At 53.6% G+C, this 20,955-nt stretch overlaps 1 protein-coding gene across 1 annotated transcript in view; it reads right to left on the reverse strand.

The window, feature by feature from the left end:
- The window catches only part of LOC142476237 (rho GTPase-activating protein 23-like), a 43,005-nt gene that overhangs the window by 12,593 nt on the left and 9,457 nt on the right, over positions 1-20,955 (reverse strand). Inside the window, 6 exon segments of the mRNA XM_075581722.1 lie at positions 1,768-1,809; positions 2,181-2,306; positions 2,930-3,019; positions 4,052-4,125; positions 4,499-4,577; positions 11,478-11,633. Of these exon segments, the coding sequence (XP_075437837.1) occupies positions 1,768-1,809; positions 2,181-2,306; positions 2,930-3,019; positions 4,052-4,125; positions 4,499-4,577; positions 11,478-11,633 (567 nt within the window).

Below are 20,955 nucleotides of genomic sequence, written 5' to 3' on the forward strand. Positions count from 1 at the left end.
AATCAGCAACACGCAACGCGACAATCAGGAACACGCAACGCGACAATCAGGAACACGCAACGCGACAATCAGCAACACGCAACGTGACAATCAGGAACACGCAACGCGACAATCAGGAACACGCAACGCGACAATCAGCAACACGCAACGTGACAATCAGGAACACGCAACGCGACAATCAGGAACACGCAACGCGACAATCAGCAACACGCAACGCGACAATCAGGAACACGCAACGCGACAATCAGGAACACGCAACGCGACAATCAGGAACACGCAACGCGACAATCAGGAACACGCAACGCGACAATCAGGAACACGCAACGCGACAATCAGGAACACGCAACGCGACAATCAGCAACACGCAACGCGACAATCAGCAACACGCAACGCGACAATCAGGAACACGCAACGCGACAATCAGGAACACGCAACGCGACAATCAGGAACACGCAACGCGACAATCAGCAACACGCAACGCGACAATCAGCAACACGCAACGCGACAATCAGGAACACGCAACGCGACAATCAGGAACACGCAACGCGACAATCAGCAACACGCAACGCGACAATCAGGAACACGCAACGCGACAATCAGGAACACGCAACGCGACAATCAGCAACACGCAACGCGACAATCAGGAACACGCAACGCGACAATCAGGAACACGCAACGCGACAATCAGGAACACGCAACGCGACAATCAGGAACACGCAACGCGACAATCAGGAACACGCAACGCGACAATCAGGAACACGCAACGCGACAATCAGGAACACGCAACGCGACAATCAGGAACACGCAACGCGACAATCAGGAACACGCAACGCGACAATCAGGAACACGCAACGCGACAATCAGGAACACGCAACGCGACAATCAGGAACACGCAACGCGACAATCAGGAACACGCAACGCGACAATCAGGAACACGCAACGCGCAACGCGACAATCAGGAACACGCAACACGACAATCAGGAACACGCAACGCGACAATCAGCAACACGCAACGCGACAATCAGGAACACGCAACGCGACAATCAGGAACACGCAACGCGACAATCAGGAACACGCAACGCGACAATCAGGAACACGCAACGCGACAATCAGGAACACGCAACACGGCGCCACCCCACATTCACACTCACTCCATCTCATCCACACTCTTCCCACACTCACAACACAACACTCTTTCCAAGCTCACACCACAACACCCTCACTCCAACTCATCCACACTCTCCCCAAGCTCACACCACCCTCACTCCAACTCATCCACACTCTTCCCAAGCTCACACCACAACACCCTCACTCCAACTCATCCACACTCTTCCCAAGCTCACAACACACTCACTCCAACTCATCCACACTCTTCCCAAGCTCACACCACAACACCCTCACTCCAACTCATCCACACTCTTCCCAAGCTCACACCACAACACCCTGACTCCAACTCATCCACACTCTTCCCAAGCTCACAACACACTCACTCCAACTCATCCACACTCTTCCCAAGCTCACACCACAACACCCTCACTCCAACTCATCCACACTCTTCCCAAGCTCACACCACAACACCCTCACTCCAACTCATCCACACTCTTCCCAAGCTCACACCACAACACCCTCACTCCAACTCATCCACACTCTTCCCAAGCTCACAACACACTCACTCCAACTCATCCACACTCTTCCCAAGCTCACACCACAACACCCTCACTCCAACTAATCCACACTCTTCCCAAGCTCACACCACAACACACTCACCTTGTCCGCCTTTTCCATCTCCTCACTGAAGAACCAATCACACTGCAGAGATCAGCACATGGCAGAGAGAGCGCGAGAGAGGGGTCAGTACAAGAGAAGAAGAAGATGCCCCCAATCCGGTGTATGGTGCGGTGCGAGACCGCTTGGCGCCCGAGACGGAGCCCCCCACCAGGCTTCGCTGTATATACCCGCCCCGTGCGCTGCTGCCCTCTGACCCCTGTGGACGCTTCATATGAATACTATGCCCCCATATCAATGTAATACACGCGTGCTGTATGTGCGTCTCTCACTCACGTGTGCTGTTTGCACCTCGTGTTGCATGTTCTCTGTGTATCTCTGTACACGCCAGGCTGGCACTCGCACGCTCTATGCAGTTAATATGCGAGCACGCGTGCTGTGTGTGCGTCACTCACGTGTTGGATGAGCGTCTCCACGATCTTGTAGCGATCTGGCATGTGCGTTACCATGTCTGTCATGTTATCCTCCGACGTGCGCACGAGCGTCGGCCCGAAAACCAGCGCCAGGTTACGGGGCTCCATCTGGGGATAGAGGCAGGAGCTGTGACCGGCGGTGAGCAAAGGCCCTAACCAGCACCCCCCGCGGTGAGCAAAGGCCCTAACCAGCACCGGCGGTGAGCAAAGGCCCCAAACCAGCACCGGCGGTGAGCAAAGGCCCCAAACCAGCACCGGCGGTGAGCAAAGGCCCCAAACCAGCACCGGCGGTGAGCAAAGGCCCCAAACCAGCACCGGCGGTGAGCAAAGGCCCCAAACCAGCACCGGCGGTGAGCAAAGGCCCTAACCAGCACCGGCGGTGAGCAAAGGCCCTAACCAGCACCGGCGGTGAGCAAAGGCCCTAACCAGCACCGGCGGTGAGCAAAGGCCCCAAACCAGCACCGGCGGTGAGCAAAGGCCCTAACCAGCACCGGCGGTGAGCAAAGGCCCTAACCAGCACCCCCCGCGGTGAGCAAAGGCCCCTAACCAGCACCCGGGGCGGGCAGTGTGGACGGAGACGAGAACACACACTACGTTGGTATGGCCGAGCCTGGGGATGTATGATGCCTTGAGAGGGTCCCCTCTGTCTGCACAGGACCCCGGAAACGCTCAGCGCACCCCCTCTGTGCCAGGCAGGGGTGTGGGGGGGCACCCCGCCTGCGGAGCCTCACCTTGTTTTTATCCGAGTGGTCAGCGATGGTCTTCAGGTGCCGGAGCAGGAAGCGGAGCGTGTCGTAGTAATATGCCGGGAGTTCCCGAATCTGAGGGGGGAAGAGCAGCGAGAAGCGAGGGGGGTGAGAAGAGGGGCCAGAGAAGGGCGACAAGGGGAGAGGGGGGAGTGAGGGGAGAGAGAGGGGAGAGAGGGGGGAGAGAGAGAAGCGAGGGGGGTGAGAAGAGGGGCCAGAGAAGGGCGACAAGGAGAGAGGGGGGAGAGAGAGAAGCGGGGGTGGTGAGAAGAGGAGCGAGGGGCCAGAGAAGGGCGACAAGGGGAGAGGGGGGAGAGAGAGAAGCGAGGGGGGTGAGAAGAGGAGCGAGGGGCCAGAGAAGGGCGACAAGGAGAGAGGGGGGAGAGAGAGAAGCGAGGGGGGTGAGAAGAGGAGCGAGGGGCCAGAGAAGGGCGACAAGGAGAGAGGGGGGAGAGAGAGAAGCGAGGGGGGTGAGAAGAGGAGCGAGGGGCCAGAGAAGGGCAACAAGGAGAGAGGGGGGGGGAGAGAGAAGCGAGGGGCCAGAGAAGAGCGACAAGGAGAGAGGGGGGAGGGTATGAGGGTGGGAGAGAGAGAAGCGAGGGGTGTGAGAAGAGCGACAAGGAGAGGGGGGGAATATATACGAGGGGAGAATGAGGGAGGAATATGTATGAGGGGGGGGGATATGTATGAGGGGGGGAGATATGTATGAGGAGGGGGGGATATGTATGAGGAGGGGGGGATATGTATGAGGGGGGGGATATGTATGAGGGGGGGATATGTATGAGGGGGGTAAGGAGGGTTAAGATGGATAGTGAAAATGTCTCTTTATAATGTGACTTTTCATCGATCATTTAAAATCCGGTCTGAGCTAATTACGTCAGAGAAAGGCGATATATTATCCACGCGAGCGATCTCGTTACAGCGAGGGGGGGGGTGGAGAGGGGGGGGGGGGTGGAGAGGTAATGGGGGGTGGGGAGGGGGGGGAGAGGTGAGGGGATGGGTGATGGAGAGGTAATGGGGGTGGGGAGGGGTGGAGAGGGGAGGGGGTGGTGGAGAGGTAATGGGGGGTGGGGAGGGGGGTATTTAGCTATGTGAGAGCTGTGTTACCAGTCTGCGCAGGGTTTTCATTCTCTCTCTGGCGTCGTCCATTCGATTCGCATCAATGAAATCGCTGTACTTACCTGCAACAGAAATGGGCGTCACATACAGAGACCCCACTCACACTCACACTCCCACCAAGAGACCCCCCCACTCACACCACAGGAGCCCCCTCACACTCACACCACAGGAGCCCACTCACACCAAGAGACCCTCCCACTCACACCAAGAGACCCTCCTACTCACACCAAGAGACCCTCCCACTCACACACCACAAGAGACCCTCCCACTCACACACCACAAAAGACCCTCCCACTCACACCAAGAGACCCTCCCACTCACACACCACAAGAGCCCCCACACACCACATAACACAACCGCCCACTCACACTCACACACTCGACCGTGTCACTGTTGCTCCCCCACAGAGAGAGACGGGGAGCGCAGGGGACTCACTGTCCGTGAAGAGGGGCTCCGGCAGTTTCCGGAAGAAGGATTTCAGGAGACTGCTGATCACGTTCACATCCTGCCAGCGCTGCACACAGGGGGGGACACGGGGTCAGTGTGGGGGTCCAAAGGAGGACTGGGGTGTATGGGGGTACCCGTACGTTAACCCAAATGTGAGGCGCCCTCACAGTGACAAAAAGCGCAGTCATTATCCAAGCAAAACCGTGCACAATATGTGGTACAAAGAATAATATATATATCTGTAACTCCCTGCTCGTATATATCTGTAACTCCCTGCTCATATATATCTGTAACTCCCTGCTCATATATATCTGTAACTCCCTGCTCATATATATCTGTAACTCCCTGCTCATATATATCTGTAACTCCCTGCTCATATATATCTGTAACTCCCTGCTCATATATATCTGTAACTCCCTGCTCATATATATCTGTAACTCCCTGCTCATATATATCTGTAACTCCCTGCTCGTATATATCTGTACCTCCCTGCTCGTATATATCTGTAACTCCCTGCTCGTATATATCTGTAACTCCCTGCTCGTATATATCTGTAACTCCCTGCTCGTATATATCTGTAACTCCCTGCTCGTATATATCTGTAACTCCCTGCTCGTATATATCTGTAACTCCCTGCTCGTATATATCTGTAACTCCCTGCTCGTATATATCTGTAACTCCCTGCTCGTATATATCTGTAACTCCCTGCTCGTATATATCTGTAACTCCCTGCTCGTATATATCTGTAACTCCCTGCTCATATATATCTGTAACTCCCTGCTCATGTATATCTGTAACTCCCTGCTCATGTATATCTGTAACTCCCTGCTCATGTATATCTGTAACTCCCTGCTCATGTATATCTGTAACTCCCTGCTCATGTATATCTGTAACTCCCTGCTCATGTATATCTGTAACTCCCTGCTCACGTATATCTGTAACTCCCTGCTCACGTATATCTGTAACTCCCTGCTCACGTATATCTGTAACTCCCTGCTCACGTATATCTGTAACTCCCTGCTCACATATATCTGTAACTCCCTGCTCACATATATCTGTAACTCCCTGCTCGTATATATCTGTAACTCCCTGCTCGTATATATCTGTAACTCCCTGCTCGTATATATCTGTAACTCCCTGCTCGTATATATCTGTAACTCCCTGCTCGTATATATCTGTAACTCCCTGCTCGTATATATCTGTAACTCCCTGCTCGTATATATCTGTAACTCCCTGCTCGTATATATCTGTAACTCCCTGCTCGTATATATCTGTAACTCCCTGCTCGTATATATCTGTAACTCCCTGCTCGTATATATCTGTAACTCCCTGCTCGTATATATCTGTAACTCCCTGCTCATATATATCTGTAACTCCCTGCTCATATATATCTGTAACTCCCTGCTCATATATATCTGTAACTCCCTGCTCATATATATCTGTAACTCCCTGCTCATATATATCTGTAACTCCCTGCTCATATATATCTGTAACTCCCTGCTCATGTATATATCTGTAACTCCCTGCTCATATATATCTGTAACTCCCTGCTCATATATATCTGTAACTCCCTGCTCATGTATATATCTGTAACTCCCTGCTCATATATATCTGTAACTCCCTGCTCATGTATATCTGTAACTCCCTGCTCATGTATATCTGTAACTCCCTGCTCATGTATATCTGTAACTCCCTGCTCATGTATATCTGTAACTCCCTGCTCACGTATATCTGTAACTCCCTGCTCACGTATATCTGTAACTCCCTGCTCACGTATATCTGTAACTCCCTGCTCACGTATATCTGTAACTCCCTGCTCACGTATATCTGTAACTCCCTGCTCACATATATCTGTAACTCCCTGCTCACATATATCTGTAACTCCCTGCTCGTATATATCTGTAACTCCCTGCTCGTATATATCTGTAACTCCCTGCTCGTATATATCTGTAACTCCCTGCTCGTATATATCTGTAACTCCCTGCTCGTATATATCTGTAACTCCCTGCTCGTATATATCTGTAACTCCCTGCTCGTATATATCTGTAACTCCCTGCTCGTATATATCTGTAACTCCCTGCTCGTATATATCTGTAACTCCCTGCTCGTATATATCTGTAACTCCCTGCTCGTATATATCTGTAACTCCCTGCTCGTATATATCTGTAACTCCCTGCTCATATATATCTGTAACTCCCTGCTCATATATATCTGTAACTCCCTGCTCATATATATCTGTAACTCCCTGCTCATATATATCTGTAACTCCCTGCTCATATATATCTGTAACTCCCTGCTCATATATATCTGTAACTCCCTGCTCATATATATCTGTAACTCCCTGCTCATATATATCTGTAACTCCCTGCTCATATATATCTGTAACTCCCTGCTCGTATATATCTGTAACTCCCTGCTCGTGTATATCTGTAACTCCCTGCTCGTGTATATCTGTAACTCCCTGCTCGTGTATATCTGTAACTCCCTGCTCGTGTATATCTGTAACTCCCTGCTCGTGTATATCTGTAACTCCCTGCTCATGTATATCTGTAACTCCCTGCTCATGTATATCTTTAACTCCCTGCTCATATATATCTGTAACTCCCTGCTCACTTATATCTGTAACTCCCTGCTCGTATATATCTGTAACTCCCTGCTCATATATATCTGTAACTCCCTGCTCATATATATCTGTAACTCCCTGCTCATATATATCTGTAACTCCCTGCTCATATATATCTGTAACTCCCTGCTCACTTATATCTGTAACTCCCTGCTCGTATATATCTGTAACTCCCTGCTCATATATATCTGTAACTCCCTGCTCATATATATCTGTAACTCCCTGCTCATGTATATCTGTAACTCCCTGCTCATATATATCTGTAACTCCCTGCTCATATATATCTGTAACTCCCTGCTCATGTATATCTGTAACTCCCTGCTCATATATATCTGTAACTCCCTGCTCATATATATCTGTAACTCCCTGCTCATATATATCTGTAACTCCCTGCTCATATATATCTGTAACTCCCTGCTCATGTATATCTGTAACTCCCTGCTCATGTATATCTGTAACTCCCTGCTCATGTATATCTGTAACTCCCTGCTCATATATATCTGTAACTCCCTGCTCATGTATATCTGTAACTCCCTGCTCATGTATATCTGTAACTCCCTGCTCATGTATATCTGTAACTCCCTGCTCACGTATATCTGTAACTCCCTGCTCACGTATATCTGTAACTCCCTGCTCACGTATATCTGTAACTCCCTGCTCACGTATATCTGTAACTCCCTGCTCACATATATCTGTAACTCCCTGCTCATGTATATCTGTAACTCCCTGCTCATGTATATCTGTAACTCCCTGCTCATATATATCTGTAACTCCCTGCTCACTTATATCTGTAACTCCCTGCTCGTATATATCTGTAACTCCCTGCTCATATATATCTGTAACTCCCTGCTCATATATATCTGTAACTCCCTGCTCATATATATCTGTAACTCCCTGCTCACTTATATCTGTAACTCCCTGCTCGTATATATCTGTAACTCCCTGCTCATATATATCTGTAACTCCCTGCTCATATATATCTGTAACTCCCTGCTCATATATATCTGTAACTCCCTGCTCATATATATCTGTAACTCCCTGCTCATGTATATCTGTAACTCCCTGCTCATATATATCTGTAACTCCCTGCTCATATATATCTGTAACTCCCTGCTCATGTATATCTGTAACTCCCTGCTCATATATATCTGTAACTCCCTGCTCATATATATCTGTAACTCCCTGCTCATATATATCTGTAACTCCCTGCTCATGTATATCTGTAACTCCCTGCTCATGTATATCTGTAACTCCCTGCTCATGTATATCTGTAACTCCCTGCTCATATATATCTGTAACTCCCTGCTCATGTATATCTGTAACTCCCTGCTCATGTATATCTGTAACTCCCTGCTCATGTATATCTGTAACTCCCTGCTCACGTATATCTGTAACTCCCTGCTCACGTATATCTGTAACTCCCTGCTCACGTATATCTGTAACTCCCTGCTCACGTATATCTGTAACTCCCTGCTCACGTATATCTGTAACTCCCTGCTCACGTATATCTGTAACTCCCTGCTCACATATATCTGTAACTCCCTGCTCGTATATATCTGTAACTCCCTGCTCGTATATATCTGTAACTCCCTGCTCGTATATATCTGTAACTCCCTGCTCGTATATATCTGTAACTCCCTGCTCGTATATATCTGTAACTCCCTGCTCGTGTATATCTGTAACTCCCTGCTCGTGTATATCTGTAACTCCCTGCTCGTGTATATCTGTAACTCCCTGCTCGTGTATATCTGTAACTCCCTGCTCGTGTATATCTGTAACTCCCTGCTCATGTATATCTGTAACTCCCTGCTCATGTATATCTGTAACTCCCTGCTCATATATATCTGTAACTCCCTGCTCATATATATCTGTAACTCCCTGCTCATATATATCTGTAACTCCCTGCTCGTATATATCTGTAACTCCCTGCTCGTATATATCTGTAACTCCCTGCTCGTATATATCTGTAACTCCCTGCTCGTATATATCTGTAACTCCCTGCTCGTATATATCTGTAACTCCCTGCTCGTATATATCTGTAACTCCCTGCTCGTATATATCTGAAACTCCCTGCTCGTATATATCTGTAACTCCCTGCTCGTATATATCTGTAACTCCCTGCTCGTATATATCTGTAACTCCCTGCTCGTATATATCTGTAACTCCCTGCTCGTATATATCTGTAACTCCCTGCTCATATATATCTGTAACTCCCTGCTCATATATATCTATAACTCCCTGCTCATATATATCTGTAATTCCCTGCTCATATATATCTGTAACTCCCTGCTCATATATATCTGTAACTCCCTGCTCATATATATCTGTAACTCCCTGCTCATATATATCTGTACCTCCCTGCTCATATATATCTGTAACTCCCTGCTCATATATATCTGTAACTCCCTGCTCATATATATCTGTAACTCCCTGCTCATATATATATCTGTAACTACCTGCTCATATATATATCTGTAACTCCCTGCTCATATATATATCTGTAACTCCCTGCTCATATATATATCTGTAACTCCCTGCTCATATATATATCTGTAACTCCCTGCTCATATATATATCTGTAACTCCCTGCTCATATATATCTGTAACTCCCTGCTCATATATATCTGTAACTCCCTGCTCATATATATCTGTAACTCCCTGCTCATATATATCTGTAACTCCCTGCTCATATATATCTGTAACTCCCTGCTCATATATATCTGTAACTCCCTGCTCATATATATCTGTAACTCCCTGCTCATATATATCTGTAACTCCCTGCTCATATATATCTGTAACTCCCTGCTTATATATATCTGTAACTCCCTGCTCGTATATATCTGTAACTCCCTGCTCGGGGCGTCTTCGCGGGAATGATATATATATATCTGTAACTCCCTGCTCGGGGCGTCTTCGCGGGAATGATATATATATATATCTGTAACTCCCTGCTCGGGGCGTCTCCGCGGGAATGATATATATATATCTGTAACTCCCTGCTCGGGGCGTCTTCGCGGGAATGATATATATATATATATCTGTAACTCCCTGCTCGGGCGTCCCTGCAGTATGGGAATAACACAGGTCTTCTTTATTTATAAATATGTGTTACCCGGAAGTAATACACGGAGTTACCTCTCGTTCTCACGCATGTTCTTTGGGGGGTGGGGATAGTTGGGGGGTGGGGTTACTTTGGGGTGTGGGGATGGGGTTACTTTGGGGGGGTGGGGTAACTTTGGGTTGTGGGGGGTACGGTTACTTTGGGGGGGTGGGGATAGTTATTTTGGGGGGGTGGGGATAGTTATTTTGGGGGGGTGGGAGGTAGGATTATTTTGGGGGTGTGGGAGGTAGGGTTATTTTGGGGGTGTGGGGGTAGGGTTATTTTGGGGGGGTGGGAGGTAGGATTATTTTGGGGGGGTGGGAGGTAGGATTATTTTGGGGTGTGGGGGATAGTTATTTTGGGGGTGCGGGGGGTAGGGTTATTTTGGGGGGGTGGGAGGTAGGATTATTTTGGGGGGGTGGGAGGTAGGATTATTTTGGGGGTGTGGGAGGTAGGGTTATTTTGGGGGGGTGGGGGGTAGGGTTATTTTGGGGGGGTGGGAGGTAGGATTATTTTGGGGGGGTAGGAGGTAGGGTTATTTTGGGGGTGTGGGGGTAGGGATATTTTGGGGGGGTGGGAGGTAGGATTATTTTGCGGGGGTGGGAGGTAGGATTATTTTGGGGGTGTGGGAGGTAGGGTTATTTTGGGGTGTGGGGGATAGTTATTTTGGGGGTGCGGGGGGTAGGGTTATTTTGGGGGGGTGGGAGGTAGGATTATTTTGGGGGGGTGGGAGGTAGGATTATTTTGGGGGTGTGGGAGGTACGGTTATTTTGGGGGTGTGGGGGTAGGGTTATTTTGGGGGGGTGGGAGGTAGGATTATTTTGGGGGGGTGGGAGGTAGGATTATTTTGGGGGTGTGGGAGGTAGGGTTATTTTGGGGGGGTGGGGGTAGGGTTATTTTGGGGGGGTGGGAGGTAGGGTTATTTTGGGGGGGTGGGGGTAGGGTTATTTTGGGGGTGTGGGAGGTAGGGTTATTTTGGGGGGGTGGGGAGTAGGGTTATTTTGGGGGGGTGGGGGTAGGGTTATTTTGGGGGGGTGGGAGGTAGGGTTATTTTGGGGGGGTGGGGGTAGGGTTATTTTGGGGGTGTGGGAGGTAGGGTTATTTTGGGGGGGTGGGGAGTAGGGTTATTTTGGGGGTGTGGGAGGTAGGGTTATTTTGGGGGGGTGGGGGGTAGGGTTATTTTGGGGGTGCGGGGGGTAGGGTTATTTTGGGGGTGCGAGGGGTGTTAGCAGTTGACCCCTCACCTGGTCCTGCAAGCTTGTGTCACTCACGCCCTTGTTCAGCTGATCCTGCAGGCTGCTGACCACCGCATTATTACCGGGAACACGGTATATCCCCAGGTACTCCGATCCCTTCTGTTCCACGAGCGAGCAACACAACTCCACAATCAGAGGCACGCCCTGCAGCAACACAACTCCACAATCAGAGGCACGCCCTGCAGCAACACAACTCCACAATCAGAGGCACGCCCTGCAGCAACACAACTCCACAATCACAGGCACGCCCTGCAGCAACACAACTCCACAATCAGAGGCACGCCCTGCAGCAACACAACTCCACAATCAGAGGCACGCCCCGCAGCAACACAACTCCACAATCAGAGGCACGCCCTGCAGCAACACAACTCCACAATCACAGGCACGCCCTGCAGCAACACAACTCCACAATCAGAGGCACGCCCCGCAGCAACACAACTCCACAATCACAGGCACGCCCTGCAGCAACACAACTCCACAATCAGAGGCACGCCCCGCAGCAACACAACTCCACAATCAGAGGCACGCCCCGCAGCAACACAACTCCACAATCAGAGGCACGCCCTGCAGCAACACAACTCCACAATCAGAGGCACGCCCTGCAGCAACACAACTCCACAATCAGAGGCACGCCCCGCAGCAACACAACTCCACAATCAGAGGCACGCCCTGCAGCAACACAACTCCACAATCAGAGGCACACCCTGCAGCAACACAACTCCACAATCAGAGGCACGCCCTGCAGCAACACAACTCCACAATCAGAGGCACGCCCTGCAGCAACACAACTCCACAATCAGAGGCACGCCCCGCAGCAACACAACTCCACAATCAGAGGCACGCCCCGCAGCAACACAACTCCACAATCACAGGCACGCCCTGCAGCAACACAACTCCACAATCAGAGGCACGCCCCGCACCAACACAACTCCACAATCAGAGGCACGCCCCGCAGCAACACAACTCCACAATCAGAGGCACGCCCCGCACCAACACAACTCCACAATCAGAGGCACGCCCTGCAGCAACACAACTCCACAATCAGAGGCACGCCCTGCAGCAACACAACTCCACAATCACAGGCACGCCCTGCAGCAACACAACTCCACAATCAGAGGCACGCCCTGCAGCAACACAACTACACAATCAGAGGCACACCCCGCAGCAACACAACTCCACAATCACAGGCACGCCCTGCAGCAACACAACTCCACAATCAGAGGCACGCCCGCAGCAACACAACTCCACAATCAGAGGCACGCCCCGCAGCAACACAACTCCACAATCAGAGGCACGCCCCGCAGCAACACAACTCCACAATCAGAGGCACGCCCTGCAGCAACACAACTCCACAATCAGAGGCACGCCCCGCAGCAACACAACTCCACAATCAGAGGCACGCCCCGCAGCAACACAACTCCACAATCAGAGGCACGCCCCGCAGCAACACAACTCCACAATCAGAGGCACGCCCCGCAGCAACACAACTCCACAATCAGAGGCACGCCCTGCAGCAACACAACTCCACAATCAGAGGCACGCCCCGCAGCAACACAACTCCACAATCAGAGGCACGCCCCGCAGCAACACAACTCCACAATCAGAGGCACGCCCTGCAGCAACACAACTCCACAATCAGAGGCACGCCCCGCAGCAACACAACTCCACAATCAGAGGCACGCCCTGCAGCAACACAACTCCACAATCACAGGCACGCCCTGCAGCAACACAACTCCACAATCAGAGGCACGCCCGGCAGCAACACAACTCCACAATCACAGGCACGCCCTGCAGCAACACAACTCCACAATCACAGGCACGCCCTGCAGCAACACAACTCCACAATCAGAGGCACGCCCTGCAGCAACACAACTCCACAATCAGAGGCACGCCCGCAGCAACACAACTCCACAATCAGAGGCACGCCCTGCAGCAACACAACTCCACAATCAGAGGCACGCCCCGCAGCAACACAACTCCACAATCAGAGGCACGCCCTGCAGCAACACAACTCCACAATCACAGGCACGCCCTGCAGCAACACAACTCCACAATCAGAGGCACGCCCCGCAGCAACACAACTCCACAATCAGAGGCACGCCCCGCAGCAACACAACTCCACAATCAGAGGCACGCCCCGCAGCAACACAACTCCACAATCAGAGGCACGCCCCGCAGCAACACAACTCCACAATCAGAGGCACGCCCTGCAGCAACACAACTCCACAATCACAGGCACGCCCTGCAGCAACACAACTCCACAATCAGAGGCACGCCCGCAGCAACACAACTCCACAATCAGAGGCACGCCCCGCAGCAACACAACTCCACAATCAGAGGCACGCCCCGCAGCAACACAACTCCACAATCAGAGGCACGCCCTGCAGCAACACAACTCCACAATCAGAGGCACGCCCTGCAGCAACACAACTCCACAATCAGAGGCACGCCCGCAGCAACACAACTCCACAATCAGAGGCACGCCCTGCAGCAACACAACTCCACAATCAGAGGCACGCCCCGCAGCAACACAACTCCACAATCAGAGGCACGCCCTGCAGCAACACAACTCCACAATCACAGGCACGCCCTGCAGCAACACAACTCCACAATCAGAGGCACGCCCCTGCAGCAACACAACTCCACAATCAGAGGCACGCCCTGCAGCAACACAACTCCACAATCAGAGGCACGCCCTGCAGCAACACAACTCCACAATCAGAGGCACGCCCTGCGGCAACACAACTCCACAATCAGAGGCACGCCCGCAGCAACACAACTCCACAATCAGAGGCACGCCCTGCAGCAACACAACTCCACAATCAGAGGCACGCCCCGCAGCAACACAACTCCACAATCACAGGCACGCCCTGCAGCAACACAACTCCACAATCAGAGGCACGCCCTGCAGCAACACAACTCCACAATCAGAGGCACGCCCCGCAGCAACACAACTCCACAATCAGAGGCACGCCCCGCAGCAACACAACTCCACAATCAGAGGCACGCCCCGCAGCAACACAACTCCACAATCAGAGGCACGCCCCGCAGCAACACAACTCCACAATCAGAGGCACGCCCCGCAGCAACACAACTCCACAATCAGAGGCACGCCCCGCAGCAACACAACTCCACAATCAGAGGCACGCCCCGCAGCAACACAACTCCACAATCAGAGGCACGCCCTGCAGCAACACAACTCCACAATCAGAGGCACGCCCTGCAGCAACACAACTCCACAATCAGAGGCACGCCCTGCAGCAACACAACTCCACAATCAGAGGCACGCCCGCAGCCAACACAACTCCACAATCAGAGGCACGCCCGCAGCAACACAACTCCACAATCAGAGGCACGCCCCGCAGCAACACAACTCCACAATCAGAGGCACGCCCCGCAGCAACACAACTCCACAATCAGAGGCACGCCCCGCAGCAACACAACTCCACAATCAGAGGCACGCCCCTGCAGCAACACAACTCCACAATCAGAGGCACGCCCTGCAGCAACACAACTCCACAATCAGAGGCACGCCCCGCAGCAACACAACTCCACAATCAGAGGCACGCCCCGCAGCAACACAACTCCACAATCAGAGGCACGCCCTGCAGCAACACAACTCCACAATCAGAGGCACGCCCCGCGCACGCCCGCAGCAACACAACTCCACAATCAGAGGCACGCCCTGCAGCAACACAACTCCACAATCAGAGGCACGCCCCGCAGCAACACAACTCCACAATCAGAGGCACGCCCCGCAGCAACACAACTCCACAATCAGAGGCACGCCCCGCAGCAACACAACTCCACAATCAGAGGCACGCCCCGCAGCAACACAACTCCACAATCAGAGGCACGCCCCGCAGCAACACAACTCCACAATCAGAGGCACGCCCCGCAGCAACACAACTCCACAATCAGAGGCACGCCCTGCAGCAACACAACTCCACAATCAGAGGCACGCCCTGCAGCAACACAACTCCACAATCAGAGGCACGCCCCGCAGCAACACAACTCCACAATCAGAGGCACGCCCCGCAGCAACACAACTCCACAATCAGAGGCACGCCCCGCAGCAACACAACTCCACAATCAGAGGCACGCCCCGCAGCAACACAACTCCACAATCAGAGGCACGCCCTGCAGCAACACAACTCCACAATCAGAGGCACGCCCCGCAGCAACACAACTCCACAATCAGAGGCACGCCCCGCAGCAACACAACTCCACAATCAGAGGCACGCCCCGCAGCAACACAACTCCACAATCAGAGGCACGCCCGCAGCAACACAACTCCACAATCAGAGGCACGCCCCGCAGCAACACAACTCCACAATCAGAGGCACGCCCCGCAGCAACACAACTCCACAATCAGAGGCACGCCCTGCAGCAACACAACTCCACAATCAGAGGCACGCCCCGCAGCAACACAACTCCACAATCAGAGGCACGCCCCGCAGCAACACAACTCCACAATCAGAGGCACGCCCCGCAGCAACACAACTCCACAATCAGAGGCACGCCCTGCAGCAACACAACTCCACAATCAGAGGCACGCCCCGCAGCAACACAACTCCACAATCAGAGGCACGCCCTGCAGCAACACAACTCCACAATCAGAGGCACGCCCGCAGCAACACAACTCCACAATCAGAGGCACGCCCTGCAGCAACACAACTCCACAATCAGAGGCACGCCCCGCAGCAACACAACTCCACAATCAGAGGCACGCCCTGCAGCAACACAACTCCACAATCAGAGGCACGCCCCGCAGCAACACAACTCCACAATCAGAGGCACGCCCCGCAGCAACACAACTCCACAATCAGAGGCACGCCCCGCAGCAACACAACTCCACAATCACAGGCACGCCCCGCAGCAACACAACTCCACAATCAGAGGCACCCCCGCAGCAACACAACTCCACAATCAGAGGCACGCCCTGCAGCAACACAACTCCACAATCAGAGGCACGCCCTGCAGCAACACAACTCCACAATCAGAGGCACGCCCCGCAGCAACACAACTCCACAATCAGAGGCACGCCCCGCAGCAACACAACTCCACAATCAGAGGCACGCCCCGCAGCAACACAACTCCACAATCAGAGGCACGCCCCGCAGCAACACAACTCCACAATCAGAGGCACGCCCCGCAGCAACACAACTCCACAATCAGAGGCACGCCCTGCAGCAACACAACTCCACAATCAGAGGCACGCCCCGCAGCAACACAACTCCACAATCAGAGGCACGCCCCGCAGCAACACAACTCCACAATCAGAGGCACGCCCCTGCAGCAACACAACTCCACAATCAGAGGCACGCCCTGCAGCAACACAACTCCACAATCAGAGGCACGCCCCGCCCCGCAGCAACACAACTCCACAATCAGAGGCACGCCCGCAGCAACACAACTCCACAATCAGAGGCACGCCCCGCAGCAACACAACTCCACAATCAGAGGCACGCCCCGCAGCAACACAACTCCACAATCAGAGGCACGCCCCGCAGCAACACAACTCCACAATCAGAGGCACGCCCCGCAGCAACACAACTCCACAATCAGAGGCACGCCCGCAGCAACACAACTCCACAATCAGAGGCACGCCCCGCAGCAACACAACTCCACAATCAGAGGCACGCCCCTGCAGCAACACAACTCCACAATCAGAGGCACGCCCCTGCAGCAACACAACTCCACAATCAGAGGCACGCCCTGCAGCAACACAACTCCACAATCAGAGGCACGCCCCTGCAGCAACACAACTCCACAATCAGAGGCACGCCCCGCAGCAACACAACTCCACAATCAGAGGCACGCCCGCAGCAACACAACTCCACAATCAGAGGCACGCCCCGCAGCAACACAACTCCACAATCAGAGGCACGCCCCGCAGCAACACAACTCCACAATCAGAGGCACGCCCCGCAGCAACACAACTCCACAATCAGAGGCACGCCCTGCAGCAACACAACTCCACAATCAGAGGCACGCCCTGCAGCAACACAACTCCACAATCAGAGGCACGCCCCGCAGCAACACAACTCCACAATCAGAGGCACGCCCCGCAGCAACACAACTCCACAATCAGAGGCACGCCCCGCAGCAACACAACTCCACAATCAGAGGCACGCCCCGCAGCAACACAACTCCACAATCAGAGGCACGCCCCGCAGCAACACAACTCCACAATCAGAGGCACGCCCCTGCAGCAACACAACTCCACAATCAGAGGCACGCCCCGCAGCAACACAACTCCACAATCAGAGGCACGCCCCGCAGCAACACAACTCCACAATCAGAGGCACGCCCCGCAGCAACACAACTCCACAATCAGAGGCACGCCCTGCAGCAACACAACTCCACAATCAGAGGCACGCCCGCAGCAACACAACTCCACAATCAGAAGCACGCCCCGCAGCAACACAACTCCACAATCAGAGGCACGCCCCGCAGCAACACAACTCCACAATCAGAGGCACGCCCCGCAGCAACACAACTCCACAATCAGAGGCACGCCCCGCAGCAACACAACTCCACAATCAGAGGCACGCCCCGCAGCAACACAACTCCACAATCAGAGGCACGCCCCGCAGCAACACAACTCCACAATCAGAGGCACGCCCTGCAGCAACACAACTCCACAATCAGAGGCACGCCCCGCAGCAACACAACTCCACAATCAGAGGCACGCCCCGCAGCAACACAACTCCACAATCAGAGGCACGCCCCGCAGCAACACAACTCCACAATCAGAGGCACGCCCCGCAGCAACACAACTCCACAATCAGAGGCACGCCCTGCAGCAACACAACTCCACAATCACGAGGCACGCCCTGCAGCAACACAACTCCACAATCAGAGGCACGCCCCGCAGCAACACAACTCCACAATCAGAGGCACGCCCCGCAGCAACACAACTCCACAATCAGAGGCACGCCCCGCAGCAACACAACTCCACAATCAGAGGCACGCCCCTGCAGCAACACAACTCCACAATCAGAGGCACGCCCCGCAGCAACACAACTCCACAATCAGAGGCACGCCCCGCAGCAACACAACTCCACAATCAGAGGCACGCCCCGCAGCAACACAACTCCACAATCAGAGGCACGCCCCGCAGCAACACAACTCCACAATCAGAGGCACGCCCCGCAGCAACACAACTCCACAATCAGAGGCACGCCCCGCAGCAACACAACTCCACAATCAGAGGCACGCCCTGCAGCAACACAACTCCACAATCAGAGGCACGCCCCGCAGCAACACAACTCCACAATCAGAGGCACGCCGCAGCAACACAACTCCACAATCAGAGGCACGCCCCGCAGCAACACAACTCCACAATCAGAGGCACGCCCCGCAGCAACACAACTCCACAATCAGAGGCACGCCCTGCAGCAACACAACTCCACAATCAGAGGCACGCCCCTGCAGCAACACAACTCCACAATCAGAGGCACGCCCCGCAGCAACACAACTCCACAATCAGAGGCACGCCCCGCAGCAACACAACTCCACAATCAGAGGCACGCCCCGCAGCAACACAACTCCACAATCAGAGGCACGCCCTGCAGCAACACAACTCCACAATCAGAGGCACGCCCCGCAGCAACACAACTCCACAATCAGAGGCACGCCCCTGCAGCAACACAACTCCACAATCAGAGGCACGCCCTGCAGCAACACAACTCCACAATCAGAGGCACGCCCTGCAGCAACACAACTCCACAATCAGAGGCACGCCCTGCAGCAACACAACTCCACAATCAGAGGCACGCCCCGCAGCAACACAACTCCACAATCAGAGGCACGCCCTGCAGCAACACAACTCCACAATCAGAGGCACGCCCCTGCAGCAACACAACTCCACAATCAGAGGCACGCCCTGCAGCAACACAACTCCACAATCAGAGGCACGCCCTGCAGCAACACAACTCCACAATCAGAGGCACGCCCCGCAGCAACACAACTCCACAATCAGAGGCACGCCCTGCAGCAACACAACTCCACAATCAGAGGCACGCCCCGCAGCAACACAACTCCACAATCAGAGGCACGCCCTGCAGCAACACAACTCCACAATCAGAGGCACGCCCTGCAGCAACACAACTCCACAATCAGAGGCACGCCCCGCAGCAACACAACTCCACAATCAGAGGCACGCCCCGCAGCAACACAACTCCACAATCAGAGGCACGCCCCGCAGCAACACAACTCCACAATCAGAGGCACGCCCCGCAGCAACACAACTCCACAATCAGAGGCACGCCCCGCAGCAACACAACTCCACAATCAGAGGCACGCCCCTGCAGCAACACAACTCCACAATCAGAGGCACGCCCCGCAGCAACACAACTCCACAATCAGAGGCACGCCCCTGCAGCAACACAACTCCACAATCAGAGGCACGCCCCGCAGCAACACAACTCCACAATCAGAGGCACGCCCCGCAGCAACACAACTCCACAATCAGAGGCACGCCCTGCAGCAACACAACTCCACAATCAGAGGCACGCCCCGCAGCAACACAACTCCACAATCAGAGGCACGCCCCGCAGCAACACAACTCCACAATCAGAGGCACGCCCGCAGCAACACAACTCCACAATCAGAGGCACGCCCTGCAGCAACACAACTCCACAATCAGAGGCACGACCCTGCAGCAACACAACTCCACAATCAGAGGCACGCCCTGCAGCAACACAACTCCACAATCAGAGGCACGCCCCGCAGCAACACAACTCCACAATCAGAGGCACGCCCCGCAGCAACACAACTCCACAATCAGAGGCACGCCCCTGCAGCAACACAACTCCACAATCAGAGGCACGCCCCGCAGCAACACAACTCCACAATCAGAGGCACGCCCCTGCAGCAACACAACTCCACAATCAGAGGCACGCCCGCAGCAACACAACTCCACAATCAGAGGCACGCCCCTGCAGCAACACAACTCCACAATCAGAGGCACGCCCCGCAGCAACACAACTCCACAATCAGAGGCACGCCCCTGCAGCAACACAACTCCACAATCAGAGGCACGCCCCGCAGCAACACAACTCCACAATCAGAGGCACGCCCCGCAGCAACACAACTCCACAATCAGAGGCACGCCCCTGCAGCAACACAACTCCACAATCAGAGGCACGCCCCTGCAGCAACACAACTCCACAATCAGAGGCACGCCCTGCAGCAACACAACTCCACAATCAGAGGCACGCCCTGCAGCAACACAACTCCACAATCAGAGGCACGCCCTGCAGCAACACAACTCCACAATCAGAGGCACGCCCTGCAGCAACACAACTCCACAATCAGAGGCACGCCCTGCAGCAACACAACTCCACAATCAGAGGCACGCCCTGCAGCAACACAACTCCACAATCAGAGGCACGCCCCTGCAGCAACACAACTCCACAATCACAGGCACGCCCCGCAGCAACACAACTCCACCACAACT

This window comes from Ascaphus truei, unplaced genomic scaffold (assembly GCF_040206685.1).
Source record: "Ascaphus truei isolate aAscTru1 unplaced genomic scaffold, aAscTru1.hap1 HAP1_SCAFFOLD_1536, whole genome shotgun sequence".
NCBI classification, from domain to species: domain Eukaryota; kingdom Metazoa; phylum Chordata; class Amphibia; order Anura; family Ascaphidae; genus Ascaphus; species Ascaphus truei.